The 24,154-nt window shown below is 38.1% G+C and overlaps 1 protein-coding gene across 5 annotated transcripts in view; it reads right to left on the bottom strand.

The window, feature by feature from the left end:
• Positions 1-24,154, bottom strand: part of Chl1 (cell adhesion molecule L1 like) — a 205,070-nt gene that overhangs the window by 35,548 nt on the left and 145,368 nt on the right. For all 5 annotated transcript variants that reach the window (XM_036181195.1, XM_036181199.1, XM_036181198.1 and 2 more), the window contains 7 exons: positions 19,942-20,126; positions 12,983-13,114; positions 6,780-6,920; positions 6,474-6,585; positions 4,998-5,164; positions 3,536-3,701; positions 573-697 (listed from right to left, as the gene is read on the bottom strand). In XM_036181195.1, the coding sequence (XP_036037088.1) occupies positions 573-697; positions 3,536-3,701; positions 4,998-5,164; positions 6,474-6,585; positions 6,780-6,920; positions 12,983-13,114; positions 19,942-20,126 (1,028 nt within the window). The remainder of the gene's footprint in view (positions 1-572; positions 698-3,535; positions 3,702-4,997; positions 5,165-6,473; positions 6,586-6,779; positions 6,921-12,982; positions 13,115-19,941; positions 20,127-24,154) is intronic.

Below are 24,154 nucleotides of genomic sequence, written 5' to 3'. Positions count from 1 at the left end.
AAAGCAGCCAGCAGATGGTCTGAGGCTATATAAACTCTAGTGATTTCAGGGCTAATTGCATTGATTGCACAAGTGAAATGTGCACACTGTTTTCCAATTAGTAATTAACAAATTCAAAGATGTTCCTTTACCCAATCCTTGATGCCTGTGCTCAGCTTCCTGGGGCCTTGGGAGCTCAACCTAAGGTTCTGGTGTAGACTATAAACACTGGGTATCGACCACCAGACACTCCCATTCCCTCTTCCGTTCTCAGCCCCACTTCTCTGAACATTAGTAATGAGTGGATTGAGACCTTGTTTGTCTTTCCACTGCCAGCATCGCTTATCTCCTGCTGCTACTGGCAAACTTCCGAAATAGGGAAAAGGAATTAAGCATTAATTAATTTCTTTTATGTGAGAAGAGTAGAAATAGTTTAAAAGTGAAGTTGTACTTCAAACAAACAAACAAACAAACAAATCAAATTTGACTTTAAGAGCAGAGGCTCAAGAAATCCCTGGCTGTAACACCTAGAAACAAGGGAAGTTAAGAGCTCACAGAAAGCATGCACAAAGATTCTCTCTGTTTTCACTTACCAAGGACGGTTACTTGAGTTTTCTCAGAAATGCTATCAAGAGCAGTTTGAGCAGAACAGGAATAAATACCCTGATCTTCTACTGAGATGTTAGATATGGTTAGATTAGCTCCATCAATCACTATTCTGTTGGGGGCAGAGGGCAAACACAAAGTACATGATGAACATCTCCAACAGCAGAAATACATGATGCAAGTTCCTTCAAGGTAAATGATTCCAGATAGAGTGATAAAACCAGTTCATACAATGCAAATGTTACCAGGGAAGGTCACAGATGAAAACTAGGAATACAGTCTCACAGTATATACACATGACTACACAGTATTAAATGGAATCACATTTTAACAAATTACAAAATTCAGTTCACGGAATTGTGGGCTGGCTGCCATATTTAAGAAGCATATCACACTAACAGAGCTATGATTTTTTTTATTTTTGGTTTTCAGTTTTTAAAGACAGGGTTTCTCTGTGTAACCTCCCTGGATCCCAGGCTGTCCTGGAACTCCCTCTAAACCAAGCTGGTCTGGAATTCATAGAGATTCACCTTGCCTCTGCCTCTCGAGTGTTGGTGTTTATATATAATATGTTTATTATATGAGGGAATCTTATACAGAATCAATGAGGATGCTTCTGAAAAAAGAAGATTCTAGAACCCTACCCAGTTCCATAGAACCAGAATATTATGATGGAATCATTTTTTTTTTTTTTTAATGTTTTCCTGTCCTCTACTTCCAAGATGTAATAATGGAAGCATTTAATGTATTTGAACACTAGGTGGCAACCCTGTACTTCTTTCTGCAAATCATTTCAAGTAGCTTTTTAAAGTTCATTTTTATGTATTTTGCCAGTCTGCAATAGTTTGTCATACAAAAGTCATTATTTTATCAATTTTATTTTTTTACTCTAGGCATATAGACATATTACCAACATGAATCCTCATTTTTTTTTTTTACATAAAATACTAGTAAATTTAAAATATATTCACAGTAATAGCTTAGTTGAAAAATACTATCAGCAATGGCTTTTTTATGGAAAGGAAGACAGTCTTACATAATTGAAAATTTCAATGATAAATTAATAAACTGAACATTTTCAAAGACCAGAAAACAAAACAGAATGATATTTGACTGACTTTGGCTGGAGGTAGTGCCCCTCATTCTTACATCAGTTTGAAAAATGAGAATTTGCCAGTCAGTATTACTAGTTGTTTTTGGGAAAGAATCACACTACAATAAGTTAGGTGTCACAGTTTAAACTACTGCCTTTGCAAAAAGAGATGGCATATATACACATACACAGATATTAAGACAATGAAGCCAAGAAAGTAACAGCCATGAAAGAAACCAACTAGAGAAATGATAAATGAATTGTCCAAAAAAAGAAGAGTGAACAATGATCTGTTTCTTATATTTTCTAAGACCATCAAATCTTAACTTACAATAATCTTATGTTCCAGATTTCTATCGAGTCGTGTTATAAAAGTGGAGGTAGAAAGACATCTAGCAGATAGTGTGAGGGCACCAATCCATTAAGGGCCAACTTTGAGATTTGAACACCACTGAGTTTTAATCCATTTTTTTTTTTTTTTTAGACCAAGACTCTGATGAGATCTCATCAAAAGAGAGCTTGGGGGGTTAGGGATTTAGCTCAGTGATAGAGCCCTTGCCTAGCAAGCGCAAGGCCCTGAGTTCGATCCTCAGCTACACACACACACACACACACACACAAAAAAAAAAAAAAAAAAAAAAAAAAAAAAAAAGAAAAGAAAAAGAAAAAGAGCTTGGGCTATTTTCAGACCTTCTGAGTTACTATGTAACTTCAGATGAGATATAATTTCAAAATGATAAATTCCTAGTTCTCACTCAAAGACATAACAAGCTGAGGCCGAACTGACCTTTGTGCCATTTAACAAACAAAGCAGTCTTTCTCTTTTGATTCTACTGGATGCTACTGATCCCTTTATCTTTTGTTGCCCTTAAACTCCAGTGATTCTCAACAGCCATTCAAACTTTCCTCTTTGTTCTATGTTCTGTATTTCTCCTGTTCAGAATACTCAGAAATACAGCTCCAGCCTTTCTACACATGAGCTCTCCATTCACATATTCAACTGATTATGAATGGACAATATCTTTTCTGAACTGAACAGGTACAGTTTTCTTGTTATTATTCTCTAAATCACACTGTGTAATGATTATTTGCTGAACATTCCCACTGTATTGACTATTAAAAATGCTATAAATGTAACCTACATCATAAATAAAGGCATGAGATTCAAATAGAACACCCTTTTATAGAATGCACTTGACCATATTGATTTTGGTATCTGCCTAGGATTCTGCAAGAGATATAAGGGCCAGATAATGGTGGCAATATGTTGTAACAGGATAAGGAGTTTTATTAGCAAGAAGAACTCATGTGAGACTGGCAGATAGAAGGGAACGGACACTGCCCTTCTAGAAAGCAGTGGGGACAGTGGCTCTGGCAGACAATGGGGTAGCAACAGTTGACCTGTCCTGTAGCATCAAGTGGGGGCAGGGTGTCTGAGGAGGAGGCAGAAGTTTTCAGAAACCTGGACCACAAATGTACTGCCCATGAGCAAGAACCCTCTAGAACAGCAACATCTTCCTCTTTCAGTCTTCCCAATGGTTTGGGAAGGTTCTAAACCTGTGCAGTTAATCTGCACCTCACACCTGACTTCTTCCTTCACTGAGAGGAGAAACCATGCTTCAAAAAATGAGCACAAGCAAGAAGAAGAACACGTGAAATAAACAAAACAGATATTTTAAGACCTCCTGAATACTGACTTGAAGAATGAAATATTTGAGTCAATTTTCGTACTTTAATGCAGTATTAATAATTTGGGGACTGTTTTTTTTTTGTTGTTGTTGTTTGTTTGTTTTGTTTTTCCTAATGTGAGATCTTAAACTCATACAAACCGATGTCCTTCCCTACTAGTGTACTTACCTGCCATCTTCTGTGCCATTCATTTCAAAAACCTCTCCATCTTTACCCCAGGACAGCTTCAAACTGTGTTTCAAATGTGAGTCGCACTGGCTTTCACAATGTAGTTCAAGCACATGTGATTTGGGGATTCGAGGATTCTTTGGAGAAACTCTGAGCTTTGTAGCATCTGCATGTTTTTCAGTCAAACAAAGGTGTGAGTTAGAACTCCAGAGCACGCCCCACTTTGTTATTCAACGTCTATAACTTTAAAATTATCATGATGCATTCAATTTACATGCAATGTGTCCCACTGTAATTTTATAACATTGATCCCAAGAAAATTTAGGTACAAGCACAAACTAATGTTAGCATGATTTCTTACTATTCTTTGCTAAAGTAAACAACTAAATTGTGAGCTGACAAATCTCTCTAGAGGTTGAAAATGGCATAATTTCTCAATCTGCAGCATCCAGATAGATAATCATAAGGAGAATTGTAAAGTTAGTTGATTTTATATTAACATACCTAGTAAGTCAGAATCATGAGCTGAAATGGTGAAGCCCTAGCATAAATGTACTATCCACACAAACATAGGGAATTAGACATAAACCCTCCAAAATGGAGGCCAGCACTTGTTTTCCTACTCAGAGGTACTTCCATTGAATATTTACTTGTGGAGTTTCTTGCTGAATTAATGTGGGAGATTTATAATAATTATTCAGGATAAAAGCAATTGTTGCAATCAAAACTATGAAGCTAAAAGATTTTAAAAAATTAAAATAAAAATGTCAGTGACGCCTGAGTCTATCAGCATCTTCCAAGGACTTCACTGAAGGGGAAAGCCTGGTTGACAAGGATGTTTCTAGTTTAAAGAGAACAAAGCAAGCCTGCCCAAGCTATCAGACTGCTCCCCCCCCCCCCCCCCCCAGGATCAAACTTCTATGATTTTGTTAAATGCTCAAACAAAACTGATACTTGGTAATACCTCAAGTTCACTACTTGATTTAGTATAGATAAATAAACATAGATTTGAAAATCTACCCACATAAGCCAGGTGGCAGTGGCACATGCCTTTAATCCCAGCACTCGGGAGGAAGAGCCAGTCAGACCTCTGTGAGTTTGAGGCCAGCATAGTCTACAGAGTGAGATCCAGGACAGGCACCAAAACTACAGAACAGGTTTCTCCATAGAAACACTGTTTGGAAAAAAAAAAATTACCCAAATAGGAATTTCTTAAGCTATAGGTGGTCATCTACCATTAACAATCTAACAATACACAGCGGCCTGCTAAAATGGCCCCAATCCATGGATATCACACCCTGCCATACTGCCAGTAGTCTTTCAGATGAAATACAATGGAGGGCTTTTGAGAAATGATCAAACAACTTTCAACAGGTACTTAAAATGACACTGTTTTCTCTAAGAAAACAGAGACACCAAAGCCATGTGAGAACTCATGAAAGCAAAGGCAAAATAACAATACTTCTAATATCCAAGTTGGCTGTGATGACGGCTTTTCCCATTGCGTTGTCTACCCAACAGGAGTATGATCCTGCATCTTCCTCGGTAGTTCTGTAGATCTCCAGTGTGCCATTTTCATGGGTATGGTACCTATGACCTTCAAGGGGATGTGCTTCATCAGCTACTTCCCTGTGGAGAGGCAGAAACAGTCATTTTTGATTAGGACACAATTCTGTACCTTTCGGATACTGCTCACTGATGTTATCTAGGCTCACGCCTTCTTTGGGTGCTTGGGAGACCCTCTGAAAGCTTTCTGTGTGAACTAAACTCTCCTAGAACTGCCCAGGATGTAAATCAGAGCTGACCAACAGACTATGGCTAAAAAGAACCTAGTTCCCTCCTTGGACAGTTGCCTCTGACTGCCTCATAGATTCTAGCACTGCTTTACATATGTCCTAAAGCCTAATAAATATTTTCTGGCTTATTTATGGTGAATCCTTTAGTTAATGATTGCTCAAGGCTAGCAAATGGGAAAGCTAGTAATTGAAACAGATAATGAACCTTCCCAACCTCCCACTGTCCTAGGAGAACATTGGTCATTCAGAAATATTATAAGCCAGGAAGTCTTGCCTCTCCTGTGGACATGCATTACATTTACCCTATCAACCTCAGGCTCATTTTCTCCCACATCCATCCATTCTCCAAGCATTTCTTGTCACAGCTTGATTAACCCTGCACATTTCACAGTAAGTGATTGCCTGTGCTCACAATTGCAGAGGACAAGTGGGCCACTGGCACAGGTTTTACAAAGTGAGGGCTAGGTTGAGAAGTGCACAGGACTTGCCTCAGATACAAAATGTAAAAGCATTTTCAAAAATCAAGATAAGTAATATTTTAATCAAATATTTCTAAGGGTCAAAACCAAAAACAAAAACATCACAATTGAATTAGACAAGATGTGACTCTGATTTGCAAGGCCTGGCTTCACTTCTTTCTAGGCCCTGGAGAGGAATAACATAATAATTTCATAGTAAAGTAATCAAACTTTATCAGTAAAGCAACTAACACAGTATATGCTCATGGTGATAAGTTTAAAATTCAACAACATTATTATTAAAATAAAAATGAATGTTAGCAAAGTCTTCAGTGTGTTTATAATTGGCTGTAGGTTAAGATAAATAAGCTGACAACCCAGAGGCTATAACAACCCTTAGATAGTCCTATCACAGACAAAATAAATTAGTCTTTAAAATTGTCTTAGGAAACATTTTAATTCTTTGCTTTATGAACACAATTGACTCTGAATATTTCTTCACGTTAAAAAAAAAAAAAAAAAAAAAAAGAATTCCAGAATTCTAGTCAATGTTTTCAGGAAGGATGAGTAATTAAAATGTGTTTCCTTATTTTTCAGAGGCATTAGCTCTCTGTAGCAACACAGACACAGTGCAGACTGCCAAATGCTGGCTCAAAAACCCCCAACAGCAAGTCCATTACTTACCAGATTACTGTGGCCTTGGGTGAAGCAAAGTACTCACAATGTAAGAAGGCACTATACCCAACTACCGTCGCATAATTTTCTTCATTCTTTGTTTGTATCAGTGGGACAACATCTGGTCAGAAATAAAGATAAGGTTTTAAACCTTTCTGCCTGAGGTTGTCCTCTGGCCTCCACATGAACACAAACATGTACATTCCTGTACCGAACTTAACACACACACCCAAAACAAGCTGGTATTTGTGACTATAACTTTGAGTATTTTCCTTCAGCAAATAGCAGGTGAAGTCAGGACTCAGGTATGCTCACCTACAACGTCAATATTGGCACTGGCAAGGATGGTCCCATGGATATTTGAGGCTTCACATTGATATACAGCAGTATGGTTTGGTTGTAGATTTGTAAAACTGATTTCCCTGGGGAACATAACGTCACCAGGAAATGGATGATCTGAAAGAGAAGAGAGAATGTCAGTATGATAAAGAACAGAATATAAAATATTTATGAACCATTTATTAAATGTGTCACACAGTATCTATATTTGAAGACGAGTTTAGGGTGAAAAATAGTGACTGAAGTTACATCTTTCCAGTTTGCTCAAATCAACATGGGTGCCTTTTCAGACCCTTTTGCATTTGTAACATCTTTTCAAATAAATATTATGAGAACCCATGTTGCCCTACAGCTCACTGCTTCTTTGTATCCCTGTTTATAATAAGATTGGAGGTGACCTGTTTGACATCTGAGTCCTACTGTGAGGGATCTCATACTTCAGCATCTGCATCTAGATGTCACCAGTGCATGGCAACACAATAGAGCCTAACTGTCCCCGATTTCTCTCTTGACAACATTTTCTCTGGTTCATTTTTCCCATTCCTACTATTTTGGGGTTTATTCCATTATTTTGTGTGATTTACATTATCACTTAGCCAATTCAAGGATATAGCTCACAACCCTTAATCCTTTCTCCTTCCCTCCTTCCTTCATCATTCACCCCTGCATCTTTTGAGAGTAGTTGCCATGTCTACAACTTTTTAGGAATAAAATCTACCCTACTTTCTATAACAATCTCCTTTTTATCTCCTGGTTTCTGAAGTTACTGCATGGCATTTACTCATATCTGAAGATTTGGAGTTAGGAACCAGAGATGAGAAAGAACATGTAGAGTTTATCTTTCTGGGTCTGAGTTACTGCACTAAATATTATATTTTCTAGTTACATCCATTTACCCCAAAATTTCATATTTCATTTTTCTTTACAGATGCATAGTGTTCCTTTGTATATATGTACCATATTTACATTATCCATTTACTAGTTGAAGTACATTTAGGTTGTTTCCATTTCTTATCTATTTGTGAATAGAGGTCAGTCCTAGAAACACGTTCATTCAGAGAACACTGAATAGGTTCAATATCTTGTATCTATATGTTTGTTCTTGTGTGTGTGTGTTTGTGTGTGTGTGTGTTTGTGTGTGTGTGTGTGTGTGTGTGTGTGTGTGTGTAACACTAATGACAAAAGAACAATAATGACTAAAGCAGCTGTGAATTTAAGAGGGAAGGTCCAACAAATAATCAGAGGGAAATGATGCAATTACACTTTAAATAAATTTTAAAGACACATTAAAACACAATACTATTGATCCAAAGTATAGTTATATGTTAGAAATTACAGTACCTAACACTTGTGTTAAGAGCCACAGAATCCCACTGGGTATAGCCCATGCATTATTACATTGTCTCTGCTTAGAACCTGCTATATCAACATTTATAAGTCTATGTAAGCATCACTTTTAGAAAAAATGAACATCCTACAGCATCTGGCTACAGGTTGGGCTCTAAATAATCCCTTGTCTTGACACACAAGAAATGAAGAAAAATGTTTTGTGCTAGAATTTTTGAGCAACGGACAATGATTGCAAAAATTTTAGTTTAAATGACATCATAAATATTTTCTTTTTCCTTGGATTTCTATCATATACAATAACAATTACATTAAACTTCATGGTGTGGGAAACAAGAACTGATACATATTGGGAGACTTATATATATATATATTTTTTTTTTCTCACTAGAACCATAATGTATGCATTCCTTCAGTCAGCTGTGATGCCTGTATCCATGCAGATGTATGTATAGTGTGTTACTAACACCTAAAGAGCAGGCCTAACAAAGCAGTGCGTAAATATTTGTGGAACCATCTGACGTTTTATTTGTGAAAGTTCCCTGTCAGTAGACAGAAATTCAGGTTCTGGTTTTCATTCACAGAACTATGACTATGTGCCTCAACTAGAAAAACAAAAACAAAAACAAAAACAAAAAAACTACCCAGGTGTGAGTAAGCCTGAGGAATTGAGGAGTTATGCTACTATGCAGGTGGGCCCTGTGTAACTACATTGCTTCTTGAAAATCATAAACTCTTGTCTGGCTATCAAATCAGAAAGGTGTGGGAGAATGGCCATGGTGACAATGATGTCAACCCTGAAGATGGAGGAAAAGAGCCATGGGTGAAGAATATAGGCAGCCCGTCATAACTGGAAAGGAAGTGGAGGTAGAAAGAAAGAATGTGACAGGGTAAAGGGGGAGAGAGAACGTGAGAGAAGTACTTTGATTTCCTTCTAGAGAGTCATACATTGAGCTCCTAACTTTCAGAATTATACAACAGAAAAATTGTACTGGTTCAAGTGACCAGACTTCTGGGAATTTGTTATAGCACCATCAGAAAGCTAATATCAACCTTTGAGGCAATTTATCAGCTACCCTTCAGGATGAACAAGATAGATAGCCTTTCTAAATTCTGTATGACAGAAATCGTAAAGGACACCATGAGGAATTACGTCTCTAATCTCTTCCTTTATTCCTCTACTATTACACAGGCTGGCAGAGCTAATCTTGTCAACCCAATGTTCTGCCTTATATCACAGGCCCCAAGGGCAGCTTTGAATCAACACAGTATTGCAAAAGAAGAATTAAGACCAAATCCTCATGTTTGGATGAAAAACAGCTAACCCTGACTTAGCTCTCCTTCTGGAAATGTGTATGAAAACTTCACAATATACTACACATTGTAAAAATGTAATAATTCTAAAGAAAATATAACTTTTAATAGCATCTACCAAACTATCCTAGTCCTGACATAACCCCAGGATTCATTCTAGATGATTCTCTCTCATAAGGTCAATAAGAATAGGACAATATGGTTGGAGAACCCTCTACTCAAATTCACTCTTTTCTAGACTGAATTCTAGCCATGGATTTACTTGTATTGTGTCCTCAAGTAAATACTGTATTTCTCATGAGCCTCAGCCATTGCCTCTGAAAAGTGAAGAATAAAGAGACCAGTTTTTCCAAGGTTTTTTCAGAAATACTGGATGCCATATCTGTGGGAAAGGTTACAACAACTATATTTATTTGTCTTAAGTCTGAAATAAGAGTAATAAGGAATATGATTTTCTAAAAGCATAAGTCCAAAGAGATTTCAAATCCTTCTGTCAGCCTGACTGTCAGCCATGGCAGCCCACTTGCATGTGATAGAAGAAAGCTGTTCTCAATAGCTGTGATAAGAGCACAGCTTGTTGTTCAGCACTGGTTTCTGTGGTGATATGTTGTATACCCTAATAAACTTGCCTGGGGATCAGAGGACAGAGCCAGCCACTAGATTAGACATAGAGGCCAGGCAGTGGTGGCACACACCTTTAATCTCAGTACTGGGAAACACACATGCCTTTAACCCCAGGAACTGACAGCAGGGTGGAGAAATGTACATAAGATGTGAGGAAACAGGAACTATGGCAGTTCAGCTGAGACCCTTTCGGGTGAGGACTCAAGAGGATTTCAGTTAGAAGATTCATGGAGATGGAGAGGTAATAGGTGGTGGCTATGGCTTGCTCTGCTTCTCTGATCTTTCAGCTTTCACCCCAATATCTGCTCTAGATTTTTTTTTTAATTAAAAGACCATCTAAGGTTCGAACAACCGGTTTCAGTACCTTGTATGTCACCTGTGAACACAGCTATGCTCATTTCATCCACCAAGCAAATCCATTTTCTCTACTTTGGAAATATCCACTGACACATGTCTAGCCTGAGGCCTCAGTGTCTTTCAGTAATCCTTTTGCAGTCATAGAGCTAAAGGCTGCATTCAGAGACCAGAAAACTCCTTTAAACATAAATTACAAGGGCTGGTATATAGCTCAGTAGTACAGCACTTGCCTGGCATGTGAGAGGAAGCTTAGTTCAAACTATAGTATTTCATAAACAAACAAAACATAACATTCTTCACTCAAACTTGTCCACTCAAGACTCCATGATTGCCCATCTGTCATCAATCCAACCCCAAGACCCTAACTGTGACGAGTCATCTTCTACACTCTGAAGCCTTCATCTACTGAATGATTTCACCAGTTAACCACGCCCCTTCCTCATGCCCCAAGCTCAAGCCACACTGGGTTATTTTCTTTTCCTTCTCCAGACACACATGCCTGGGGAGTCTTTTCATTCACTTACCTCTCTACTCCAAATGCACTCAGACAACAGATGGCGGATGCCTTTCTTACCTTCTCCATCTCTCAAAGTATGTGTACTTTTATCATCATAAAGCTACCTTGCATTTGAACCTTACACTCTCCTAGTACCTAGCTATTTTCTAAGAAAAAATATTTTCTACAAATTTCTCAACAACATGACCTCCTATAATTTTATGTCTTCTTTAATCTTTTTATAACCCATTGAATCCAATTAGTGTTGTCTGTATTTACATGGTTGGGGGATGTCCACTGGAACATTTAGTGTTGTCTGTATTTACGTGGGGGTGGCTATCCACTAGAGCACCAGCAACCTACCAGTGGCCATACACCAAAAGAAAAATGTCTCCTCTCCTTCAACATCCGTCAAATGCCAATAACTCTTCAGCTAGAGGGGATACCTCATAAATCCCCCCCACTCACCCATGCTGGAGTTTTGACTGACAAGTCTCATATAGCTACTAATATGTGCTGTGAGTTCATGGGGACAGTGGCTGGTTCATGTCCAGAAGAGAGCATTTCATAGCCCTCCTCTCATTCTGTATCTCTTAAATGACTTCAGCTTGCTCTTCTCTAATAGTCCATGGACCACAGAGGGGCTGAGGACACCAATTATCCTCAGCACTTTATCCATTTATAGGTCTCTTTATTAACCACTCTCTACTACAAACAAAAATTTCTCTGACCAAGCCAGAAAGCAGCTCTAATCTGGAGGTTTCAAAAGCTGGCTGCCTGGGGACCCACCCTTAAAGCTCTTCAGTATCAGGACAAAGATCCAAGCAGCAGGGATTGACTTCCTCACCCACCTGTATCTACCTTTCAGGCTTGCTGTTTTGTGCCAGATCCTGTGTTACACATTCTTTGAGAGGTGTTTTCTTCAAGCCATATAACAGACCCACAAGCCATTGCTATTTTTATCTCTGTTTTGCTTATGAAGAAATGGGTCTTAAGAGGGTAAGTCATATTCTTAGTCACACAGCTAGTCAATGATAGGATGGCTCTGTAAACACAAGCAGTTTGGCTCCAGAGTTTATAAACCATGAGAGATCTCTACAGATAAATCATGACCTTAGGTAGCTGGCTTATTTATCTCCTTCAAACACTACCACTGCTTCCATTCTGTAGTTTGAGGAACTTAAGCTTAGATAATTAATTGATCAGCTGGAGGTCATAGAACTGTGAAGAGCCACAGCCCAAGGAGGACTTAGGTTTGTCAAGCACAAGGAGACCTGCCTAGTATGGGGATCCAGGGCAAAGGAATAAATGGGAGCTACATACCTGCACTGAATACTCTTTTTCTTCATGAAGCTAATCAGAACATAACGCATAACATAGGTTCTGTCCTGCATGAACAAATACCTTCAGAATAGCCTCAACACTGGGCACAGATTAAGATTTTAGGAGCTTAGAGGCTGATGCAATGAGGACACTGCACCCTTAGTCCTGCTCCATTCCCATCTTTCCATGGCCACCCAATGTGGACAAGACTTCAGGGGATTTTCTAATGTGTCATCAGCAGTTCGGGAGCAGCTGTGTCATGTAATTTCATGCTTCACATGTTTCCTGTCCACAACAGGGAGGCAATGCCTGACCAAAGGATATTTACAGCAGGGGCAGAGTCCAGGATAGGGGATACTGCATGGGTGCAAGAAGATTTAATTTCCAATTTATGCTTTCATCTACTAGGCTCCTCTATCATTCCTTCTCATGGGCAGAAACAAGTGTTGGTTTGTGTTAGTCCTTTTCCTGATTCAGTCATTGGGTCATGAATATGTGAATATGTATGTGTACACACACACACACACACACACACACACACACACACACATATGTTATTGTGTGTTGATTTTCTAGCAATGTATTATGCTAATACAACTACACCCAGTCTACTTAATACATAGCCAAACTGTCTGATGATATACTATCTCATCCAATTGCTGTCTTCCCCACCCTTTAGCTCTCAGGTGTTTTTGTTTTTAGTTTGTTTTTAACTCACTTTCAATTGGGAAGCCATTGACTCTCCATTTGATTGTGGGTTGAGGTTCTCCTTCCGCTTCACATAATAAGATGCCATTACTCCCCGTGCTGTACACTGCACTCTGAGGTTTCTTTTTCCAGCGTGGAGGCTCTGAACACAAAACAAAGAGATTTTCAGAAAGTGTATCCGTAGCAAAAGATCCAATCTCTGTAACAGGCCTGCATTTCTACCATATACCAGCAGAGGGCAGACACCACAAAGTATTTCATGTGTGTGTGTGTGTGTGTGTGTGTGTGTGTGTGTGTGTGTGTGTGTGTGTACTTACATTACACTCTGAACATGTATATATATCAACATACTAAACATACACAGCTGCTTTAGCTACTCACGTATACATTTCACTAGCAGAAGCATGAGGGAGGACGGAGCAGATGGTAACTCATTTAGGGCTGGCTACTGTTTCTACTCTAGCTGCAACAAAGTAGCTGAAAATGTTGATATGCAAGAAATAGACTTGAAGAGCTTTTTAAATAAGTCAAATTTGCAAAATCTTGTTCCTTGATTATTGACTGTAGCATTTACATATCCTATCTATACCAATTTCCATAACTTATCAACTTTGAAAACATAATTTTCAAGAGATGTTCTTGCAAAGGGGCAGGGAGGGAACCTGAGAAGAACATTTGAGATATATGTATACATTATTTTGAAACAAGCAGGAAAAACAGAAATAAATTATCTCTATCTTCTGATACATAAAACTTCAAATGTGTAACTCTAATTGGAATATTAGAACAAAGCAAGACAATTTCTTCAGTTTAAACATTACTGTCACATTTTGTTACCATCAGAGTAGCACTATGTCAACAGTGAATACAAGACTTGAGGTGTGCATGGATATAATAGTGATAATAATAATAATAATAATAATAATAATAATCATTATTATTACTATTGGTGTTTTGCCTGTATATATGCTATTATCACTTTCTTGGATGTCTAGTGCCTGTAGAGGCCAGAAATAGTCATCAGACCCCTCCCTTAGCTCGAGTTACAGACAGTTGTAAGCTACCATGTTGATGCCGGGACCTAAACTTGGGGCCTCTGAAAGAGAAGCCAGTGCTCTTAACCACTGAATCATTGCTCCAGACCTACTTGCATGGTTGATGATTATTCTCACTATCTTAATAAAACTTTGAAGTAGTAATTCCCATCAACTTTAGCTTAGTCATTTTCCTCCAAGAACTGTGGATTTCTGTCTTGACTCAAAGAGGATTTTTTTTTTTAAGATATGTACATGTATACAGAGAAAATACCTTTTAAATGGTTTTAGTAAAGGAAAGAAAGGGTATTATACAGGAAAAAAATCCAAATTCATCAAAAAGAAAGCGTGCGTGCGTGTGCGCACATGCGCGCGCGCACACACACACACACACACACACACACACACACACACACACGTAATTCTGGCAAGCCTGTGTAAGCAAGAGGAGTGCCTTTAGAGTCTTCTACAGGATGTGGGCTCAATTGTTAATTTTGATGTTAAACACCTGTGTTTACAGACTAATCTAAAAATATTGAGGTACTTAGCATAAAGTACAATGCTCTAAATTAGAACTGTAGATCACTTTCTGAAGGGTTGGGTGTCTTTATGACACTATTATTTTAAATATTTATTTTTATTTGTGTGTGGGATGTATGTGTCCTTTCCTTTTAAAGGTTTTTTCCCCTTTGTTCTTCTTATATAACCATAACAAAATTCAACATGTGCAAGTTACAGGGAAAGCCCAATGAACACGCAAACCATCGTGTTCATAGTAGAAACTATGACTCCTCCTTTCCAAGTGTGTAAAAGCAATGATCCTCTCATGAAAATATTCTTTAATTCCCCTTGTATAATAAAAATCAATTTTCCAATCACTAGCCTCAGCCCAAGAACTGCATTAACATTTATGTGTGTGTAAAGATATATTACTGTTAGGATCAAATGAAGAAGTGAGGTATCACCTCATCTAACCTTTGACCCTATGGAAATAATATTGAGCTATGGAGAATTCATCTATTTTTTTTCATGGTTATTAGTGAAAGAATCCTCATTTCCTGTTCCTGCCACTCTATAGATCTCAGAACAGAGCCTTTGGATAATGAACAGAGAGATGCAAAGGTGTGGAGACTGTTCCTTACCCACTGACATTTCACACAAGAAACTAGGAATCAAAGTCAGTTCAGTTGTCCAGTTGAGTCTTTGCTTTTCCAGCACCCCACCCCCATATCTATCAAATGACTCAGGAGGTCTCAAACATTTGATAGTTGGTTGGAATCATCACTATACATTAGCCTGGCCCTTCTTCCTAGGCTTTAAGAACTCTTGCACATTTCTGTAGATGCTTCTTTCCCTTTTTTCCCCTTAAGCTTCTGATTCTAACACTGATATTGACAAGACACTTGAAAAAGACTTAAAACTTGGCTATAACTTCATTACATCCAGCCCAGGCTAAGACTCTCACTGTTGACTTCATTAGTTGAATATTTAGTAGTTCAGTCTGCACTGAGTGTCCTAGACTAGCCATCTCTGGAGGGCCAGGGTTGAAGCTTGCTGTTTTGTTTCTTCCTGGTTTGGCACACTGGCTCAAAATAAGATGTGTAGGGTGGGCTTTTATGTAGAATGTTATAAATATCTAAAGACTTCAGTGGAAAAGACATGAGAAAAAAAAAAACCTAAAGCATCTTGGATGGAAAATAATCCATGCTGTCTGGTCATTCTCTCTTCTATGACATAGACTTCATGAACATATTATTTAACTGATACTTGGTTCACAAAAGACATTATTGTCAGCCTGTAGACAGTAGCTTGATGAGAAATTCAGGGTGATTGGGATGCAGGGCCAGAGAGCCAGCAGAAGTTTACCGAAGCTCACATCACATATCTGTGTGATGGGTAAAATCTAGTCAAGGAGATTACAGAGAGACTGAAGGAAATGATGGGGAAACCAGAAAGTGTAGGAGAAGAAGCCACAGGGTCCCATTCTTTGATGAGCATGCTTAAGCTATGTGGTAGCTGATTAAATGTTCACCCAAATTTTGTATGTTCATGGATCCTGGACTGACAGCTGGGGAACCTGCACGGGACTGAACTAGGGCCTCTGAATGTGGGTGACAGTTATGTGGCTTGGGCAATTTGTGGGGCTCCTGGTAGTGTGACCAGGATTTATCTCTAGTGCACGAATAGGCTTTTTGGAGCCCATTCCCTGTCCAGGGATACCTTGCTCAGCCTTGATGCATGGGGGATGGACTTGGTCCTGCCTCAACTTGATATGCCAGACTTTGTTGACTCCCCATGGGAGGCCATACCTTCTCTGAGGAGTGGATGGGGGGTGGGGTAGAGGTGAGGTCTGGGAAAGGGGGAGGGGGAACTGTGGTAGGTATGTAAAAATGAAAAAAAAAGAAAAAAAAAACCTTTTAAATTAAAAAAAAAAAAAGTTTAACCAATTAGTCATAATGGTCAGCAAAATGCAAGATGATAAATTCAATTTATGTTGTCTGAAACAGAGATGTCAGTGCATGACTTCTGACACTATAAGAATGCTAGAGCCAGGCGGTGTGTCGCACGCCTTTAATTTCTGCACTCCTGAGGCAGAGCCAGGCAGATCTCTGTGAGTTTGAGGCCAGCCTGGTCTACAGAGTGAGATCCAGGACAGGCACCAAAACTACACAGAGAAACCCTGTCTCGAAAAACAACAAAACAAAACAAAAAGCTAACAATGTTTATCAAGAGACCAAAACCCAAGCACAACTGGAAATTTGACATCTATGAAACATGTAACAAGGTAGACATTTTCTTAGTAAAGCATTGTTTTCAATCACAGATGTCTACTTACTATTTGTATTCTTGATTTTTGTGGGACAATGTCTCATGTATAGCAGGTAGGCTTCTGTTTGCTATGTTGCTAAGGATGACCTTTAACTGTTGCTTCTCTTGCCTCCACCTCCCATGTTCTGGGAATACAGGAGGGTACTGCTAGACCCAGTTTATGTTTGCTAGGGATTCAACCAGAGGCTTTGTGTACATTAGGTAAGCATTCTACCTACTTATTAGGAAAAAAGTTATTAATTCAAAACAGCTGTTGTTCATGGTATCAATGACTGGACTGAGTTTCAGTTCATGGCATCTTTTAGGTACTGCATGGCACTATGGATAGAATTAAGGATTGCATAGATGTGCAAAAGTGATTTATATTATATTTCTAAAATTCAGCAACCTGAAATGATTACAAAGTGGACTATATATACATTTTGGTGAGGAATTTCCTCTTATGTTATCAGTTTAAGTGCGACTGATATTCTGATGGATCTGATTAAATGATGGAATTTTGTTTTATGTGACATATGTATGTATCTATTTTCTTTATCATTATTATTTGAGTGTGTGTCCACACCACAGTGTACCTGTGGCAGATAACGTTATAGGGTTAGTTCTCTCCTTTCATCTTTATGTAGATTCCAGAGATAGAATTCAGATTTGCTGCAAGCCCATTTACCCACTGGGCCATTTCACTGGTCCTTACTAGACCTCTTAGTACTGTATATATAATAATCCATATTGTAGCTGCCCAGAAAATATGGTTACATCTAATTAAGACATAACAGCTGTTTTCCTCATGTAAAATAAGGCATTTGACTTGCAATCTGGTCACATATTTAGGCTGCTGTAGTTTAAAGTACAAGTTCATGAAATTTGAGTTTCAGAATAGGGAAGAAAATCACAAACAGAAAAGAAAACAAACTATGCTTCTGCATAGCCACACAACATATTTTCATAATGGACTAGACATGGTAGTACTACTTTTCCCCCATATGACTGATTTCATTTGGGTTTCTAAATGAAAGAATGAAAAGAAAGAGAAAGACAGAGGAGACAAGAGAAAATGTAACAAAGATGAACTCATCTCTCCTGATGATTAGTGAACTTTATAGTCACTGTTTTCTCATTTTAGGGAGGAAAACACTTCTTGAATGTATTTCTTGTAGACAGTCCACTGTTCCCATGCAGGTGTAAGGAAAAGCTGAATCATGATTCTGAGTGTACCTTTAACATTTTCTCTCAAAAGTGAAATGATAAAAACAATATTTACATCTCTGCATCACTAATACCTGTTTTAAAAATAATGAAGATAATTTGTTCAAGAAACCTATATCCCTTTGGAATCCTATAGTCAACATTTTAAGTTGTATAATTAATTTTACTTGTATAATATTTTTGCAACATTTGCAATTCTTTTGAAAGCTTTGGTCTTAATAGTCAAGAAAACCGAGGCCAGATTGTTAAAATATTCAGCTACCGTAGCAACGCAGCAGCCATCTGGAAGGATTTCTAACAGTCAGCAACTCAGAGCAGAAGCGGCTAATAATTATGTATGTCTGGTTTGAAAGAGAGAGAGAGAGAGAGAGAGAGAGAGAGAGAGAGAGAGAGAGAGAGAGAAAGCGCTTGAATTGGGCTAGGAGCTAGGGAAAATATCCCCATCACAAGATATAGCCACATTATATGCAAGTATTAAATAATGTTTAAAATTAGAGACATGTCTTTCATAATTATTTCTCTGAGTATCTTTTTGAATAATTTATTGTCAGAGGAATCTATTATTATTGCCAGATGTTGATGTTAATGTCTAACACTGAGTTCTTTCCAAATAGGTTTTGCTTTGTTGAATGAAAGAAAAATAATTGCCCTTTTTTATTTTCTGTTCTCACCTTAACTAAGAAAATAGTATAGAAGGGGTTGGGAAATTGTGTTAGTCCAAACAGGAGCATGACTCAATCAACTACTGTAACATTTACTTGTGAGTGAAATTTGTGCCTTGTCTCTTTTCTTTTCCAGTAATTATGGAGGAGAAGCCATTACTGAAGTGCTCTTTGCACAAACTGAAGCTTTAAAGGATGAACTTTATTAGAATATTAATGGAGACCCTATAGGTCCTGTTCATGAACTGATAGCCTGGGAGAGATGATTCTCTTCCATAGTTAAGGCAACACAGAACTAAATAAGTACAAATGTACTATGTAGACTACTTCCTTCTTCTGATTGATACAGTTAAGTAAACCACAGAGAGAAAGACTAGGTGTGACTGTACCCACAGGAAGCAGTCTGTGTCAATCAAATCCCAGCAGGATCAGGCAACCTCCACACCTGCACTACAGGCACAGCCCCGATTTCTAATTCTGTGGCTGCTACTTCATGAGAGTGATGTCATCATCACCTACTTATTCTTAATTACAACAAATGACAGAAAATCTCTATTGTTCAAAACAAAACAAAACAAAAAAAAAACATTTCAGTTTTTATGGGCAGGGGATGAAAGTAATGCATTTTGGATAGATTTGATAAAATTAATATTGACACCATATTTCTCCCTTTATAGTTTAATGTAAGAAACATACTGAATACAGGGTACAGAACAAAAAAATGCTGGAGTGAGGATAATGCTAAGATAATCCATCTTACTCCATCATTTCTCTGACAAAGAACCTGAGTAATAGAAAAATGAAGCCCAGTGATCATGGACAAAGGAGCTGAGTGACAAGATCACTTCAAACCTCCTTCTAGGGTCCTTGCAATAATGTTTGATTTAATAATCATGACCACATTTATGAGCGTCATGTGTGCATTATAATAAAAATCATTTCATGCAATAAAACCTTACAGGAGGGTAGTTTTAATGACTAAACAGATGCTGGAAATGGTGTATGTTCAACCCCTAACATGAGCTCTTGTCTTGACATTTGTGCCTTCCATATGGCTTGGGGAAATAAATTACAAGCCTGATTAATTAAGAATAGTGTCACTTAGTGACCACACTACACCCAAAACCCTAAACTAATGATCAACTTTGAAACATACACTGTTGAGTCAAAGGACTATGCATTGTATACACTTATTTTTCTCTTTGAAGCATAAATTTAAAACCTAATGGGGAACATACCTTGTACTATGATATGAAAATCATGACTGGCTTTTCCCAACAAATTGTTAGCTGTACAGCGATAATTTCCTTTGTCATGGTAGGAGATGTTTTCTATCTTCAATGTCTTTCCATAATTTTCTTTTGTTTCTCTTCCCTTTGGTAATTCACTACCCAGTTTGCTCCACTCAACCTGTGGAGTTGGTCTGCAAAAAGTATGATGAATGCATAGATAAATAAATACCAACCACAAACAATCTCTCATGGCCCATCTATTACCATGTTGCCTTACATAGTCACTGAGTTTTAGCAGCCTTACCAATGGACACACCACCATGGGAAGCATAGGTTTGAACAAGCATGTTTCATCAGAAGCTCCTTTAATGGTCTACTCCCTAGGAATCTTGTCCCCTCTATTAAGTAGCTAACTTCACATGAGTGCTAAATCAATGAAGCTGGATGCAAGATGGATAACTGAAGTCCAAATAAATAATATTACAATGTGTTTCTCAAGTGTGAAATCCTCCCTATGGTCAGGGATCAACAGATCCCCTTCCCTGTGTGACTTTCAACAACATGACACAGTAGTCTCCAACAGCCAGCAGAGGAAAACTACAATTTCCGTTGAATCCTAATGAAGCCAATTTTGGCTAAAGTGGCTTGGGAATGGAGCCAAGTACGTGGGCTGGATGTAGGAGCAGTTCTTTCATTCTAGGCAGCTTGGAGCTCCCAGCAAAGACCTTGCTTTCCTGCTCTGTGGGGAACAGAGGGAAGGAGACAAGAACTCAGAATCTCCCTAATTCAGAAGCATGAGAGAGATGGGCACACAAGATCAAAACAAACAAAAGCCAAATAAAAGGCAGGGCTAACCTTGTCACATGCCAATGCCTTTCTTCACCTTACCATGGAGGAAAACAGGAGCATGGGCCAAGCCAAATAGTTTGTGGAAAAATCTCTTCTAAAAATGAGGGTGAAAAAATGACATCCTATGACACTTGACTTTATAATGTCACTGATAACCAACTCTAAGTGGGCATAATTTTGCTTTTTCCTCCTACAAGATTGGAAAACACATAATTATGTTATTTACCATAATCCTGGTTACCAGTTATTACTCTGAGAACTCTCTGAGAGTAAGCTATCTTTCTGTTATCATTTTACCAGCACCAAATTAAAGCTCCAAGAAGGTAATTAAATAACACATTGATTCAAAACAACATTTTTCTTAGTTGTTTCTATTTGATTTCTGCTTTACAAAGGAATCCATCCTTCCTAACATATGATTGTGATCAAACTGTCCATTGAGAACCAACTAAATAATAATTTTCAAGATTTATTTATTGTAATTTTATGCTTATGAGTGTTTTGTCTGCATGTATATATGTGCAATACATGCACATCTGGTTCCCATGGGGGCCAAATAGGGCACTGGATCTCCTAGAACTGGAGTTACAGATGATTGTGAACCACCATGTGAATTCTGGGAATTGAATCAGGTCATGTGCAAGTGATCTTAACTACTGAAGTATTATCTCTAGCCCCAATAATTAAATTATTGTCTCAAATTGTTTATTTAAGTTATTTTAAAATACTTATTCATAAAGAAAATGGATAAAATAACTCAATTATTAGGAAACACTATATTGAAGGTAAAGATGAGGTCTTTTTACAAACATCTGTTATTTTCTCTCAAGGCCAAAGGAATTAACCTCACAGATCTGAAACAACAGCCTGCTTTTTGACCAAGCACAGAGTACATGGCAAACTTCCTCAGGAAATGGTCATTGCAGACAGATAGACACATGTGGGAGTATACTGATTAGCTGTTGAATTCTACAGAGCATGCCACCAAGCAGTACTTGGAGTCCAAGTTTCCTACCTGCTTGCCTTTTATACCGTCTGTCAAAATGGCCATCTGCCAAGTGACAGGCCGCCCTGGACCTTAGTTCCTCTCAAACAGACTTTTATGAGTCTGTGTTTTAGCAATGCATCTCGCTTTCCTCAAATTCTTCTATTCTGGTCTTAAAAACAATCACTCATCTAATACTCTTCACTCCATACAATCAAATTAAATGATTTTAAATCAGAGAAACCTGACATCACAAGTAGGGGTAGTTTATACAGCTAGAAGAATTCCTACTGTATTCTCCACAGTTCTGTTTTGTTTGTTTGCTTGCTTTATTTTTAAGGAGCACTTGCTAACAGAACCTGAACAAGGATGGGTTGAGGGAAAGCGTGCTGTTTAATTTTTTGCACACCAACATACATTATTTTATAACTTCAAATATTTATGCCAGTTATTATGTGGGTAACTTTTCTTCTCATTCTTGATTTAAAAATGTAGGATCCACAGATATCATATGTGCTTAAATTAAAAAAGCAGATGAGTCTGTTCTTATTTCACACAGTGTAAATTATTAAAGAACTACCGTCTCCCCACTGACAATGAGATGGCAGGAATGTGAACACCTAATGAGAGTCAAAATATCATTTAACTCTTCCTCATCTCCAGGAATGTATAAACACTAAGCTTTCCAACATGTGTATCTCTCTAGAAGCTTCCATGACATAATTATTATCAACATTTGTGTGTGTGTGTGTGTGTGTGTGTGTGTGTGTGTATGGTGGGGTCCATGTAGCAGTGTGCTTACATGTGCATAAGAGCACAGGCCAGGGGAGAGTGTCTGGTGTTTTGCCCTATCACTTGACACCTTATTCCTCCCACTGCTAGGGCCATGCTTGCAGCCATGTCTGACTTTTCAGGTGAGTGCTGAGGACTCAAACTCAGGTCCTCATGCTTTCACAGAAAGCATTTTTAACTAACAGCACAAACTGTTTTATTATCATTATTTTCTTAAAAGTATACTTTATGTAACCACCTCAGAGCAGATGCAGTGCTCCTGTTTTCCTTGTTTAAACCTAAAGGGTTTATTTGGTTAAAATACGTTGGTGTTTGTTATATGTAGAGGAGTTTAAGGTTTGGATGTTCAAAGGATTCAATGAGCCAGGTTCCACTAGCTTGGAATAGTGCTTTTCTTCAGTATGAGCTCTGTGGGCTTCATTTGCTTATCCTGCAAGTGGGAATGATTACAGCCAGGGAATGTTGGGAGGCAACATGTGTCATGGATGTACAGGACAAAATACTACCACAATAGTTAGTGATTTTTACTTCTGTTACTCTAGAATGCATGTGATTTTAAACTTCCTTGATATACATATACATATATACACCTTAGGAAGTAAATGAGTGTTGGTAGGAGATGAGGGGAAAGAGTCCCTAAAAGGTTTTCCTGACCCTCAGAGTTAGCCTGATCAGTGACAAAGTCTAAAAGAATTTAATTTCTACCACATTGTAAATACACATTGACACCAGGTGGTTAGCCAAAAGTTACCACAGATGGGAAGGCTTTGACCTTCTCACATAAGAAACAGACGAGGGCTAGAGAGAAGGCTTAGAAGGTAGGAGCACTTTGTCCTGGCAGATGACCTGGATTTAATTTCCAGCATCCATGTAGTGGTTTACAACCTCTGAAACTCTACTGCCTTTTCTTGCCTCTGTGGGCACTGCATACGTGTAGTGCACAGACATACCTACAGTAGAAATACTCATGCATATAAAATAAAAATAAATCTTAAAAACACACGCACACACAGATACCAAACTTTCTCCATAGAGGTCATGTGACAACATATTGGAATAACCTATCATGTAACACTGATGATTTAAGGCTGATAAGTAACCTGGCTATAAAGAGAAATGTGAAAAGTTCAGAAGTTGTACAATCATTCCTTTGCTTCACAGTCTAACTTAGAACAGGTCATTCAGACTTTTCACTGAGTTATAAACAAAAGTAGATTTTATTTTTTACTTTTAATAACTAATTAATGTAACACAATTTAAGACATTTCAAATCCTAGTTGATTAAAGAGACTCTCATTACTTGCACAATGATCGAAACTGGAAGATGAAATGCCTTTCTCCACAGCATTCCCAATGGGAGACTGTTAAGTCAGCAGGAATACTTGTAGATCAGGTGAACTCATATGACCATGGATGACCCCAGTCACATAAATGTACAATAGTCGCTCAGCTAAGGCAACAATTTTAGGAGATGAGAACATGTCAACCCTTAGGGCTTTGGTGGAAGGGCTGAAATAGAGCAGTGATCTTGGAGATATGAGGATATCAACCAGTTTTGATGTCCCCTAAATTTCATGATCTGGACTTGCTTTT

Source organism: Onychomys torridus, chromosome 3, assembly GCF_903995425.1.
Source record: "Onychomys torridus chromosome 3, mOncTor1.1, whole genome shotgun sequence".
In the NCBI taxonomy this organism is placed as follows: Eukaryota; Metazoa; Chordata; class Mammalia; order Rodentia; family Cricetidae; genus Onychomys; species Onychomys torridus.
This window is presented reverse-complemented; position numbering and strand designations above follow the sequence as displayed.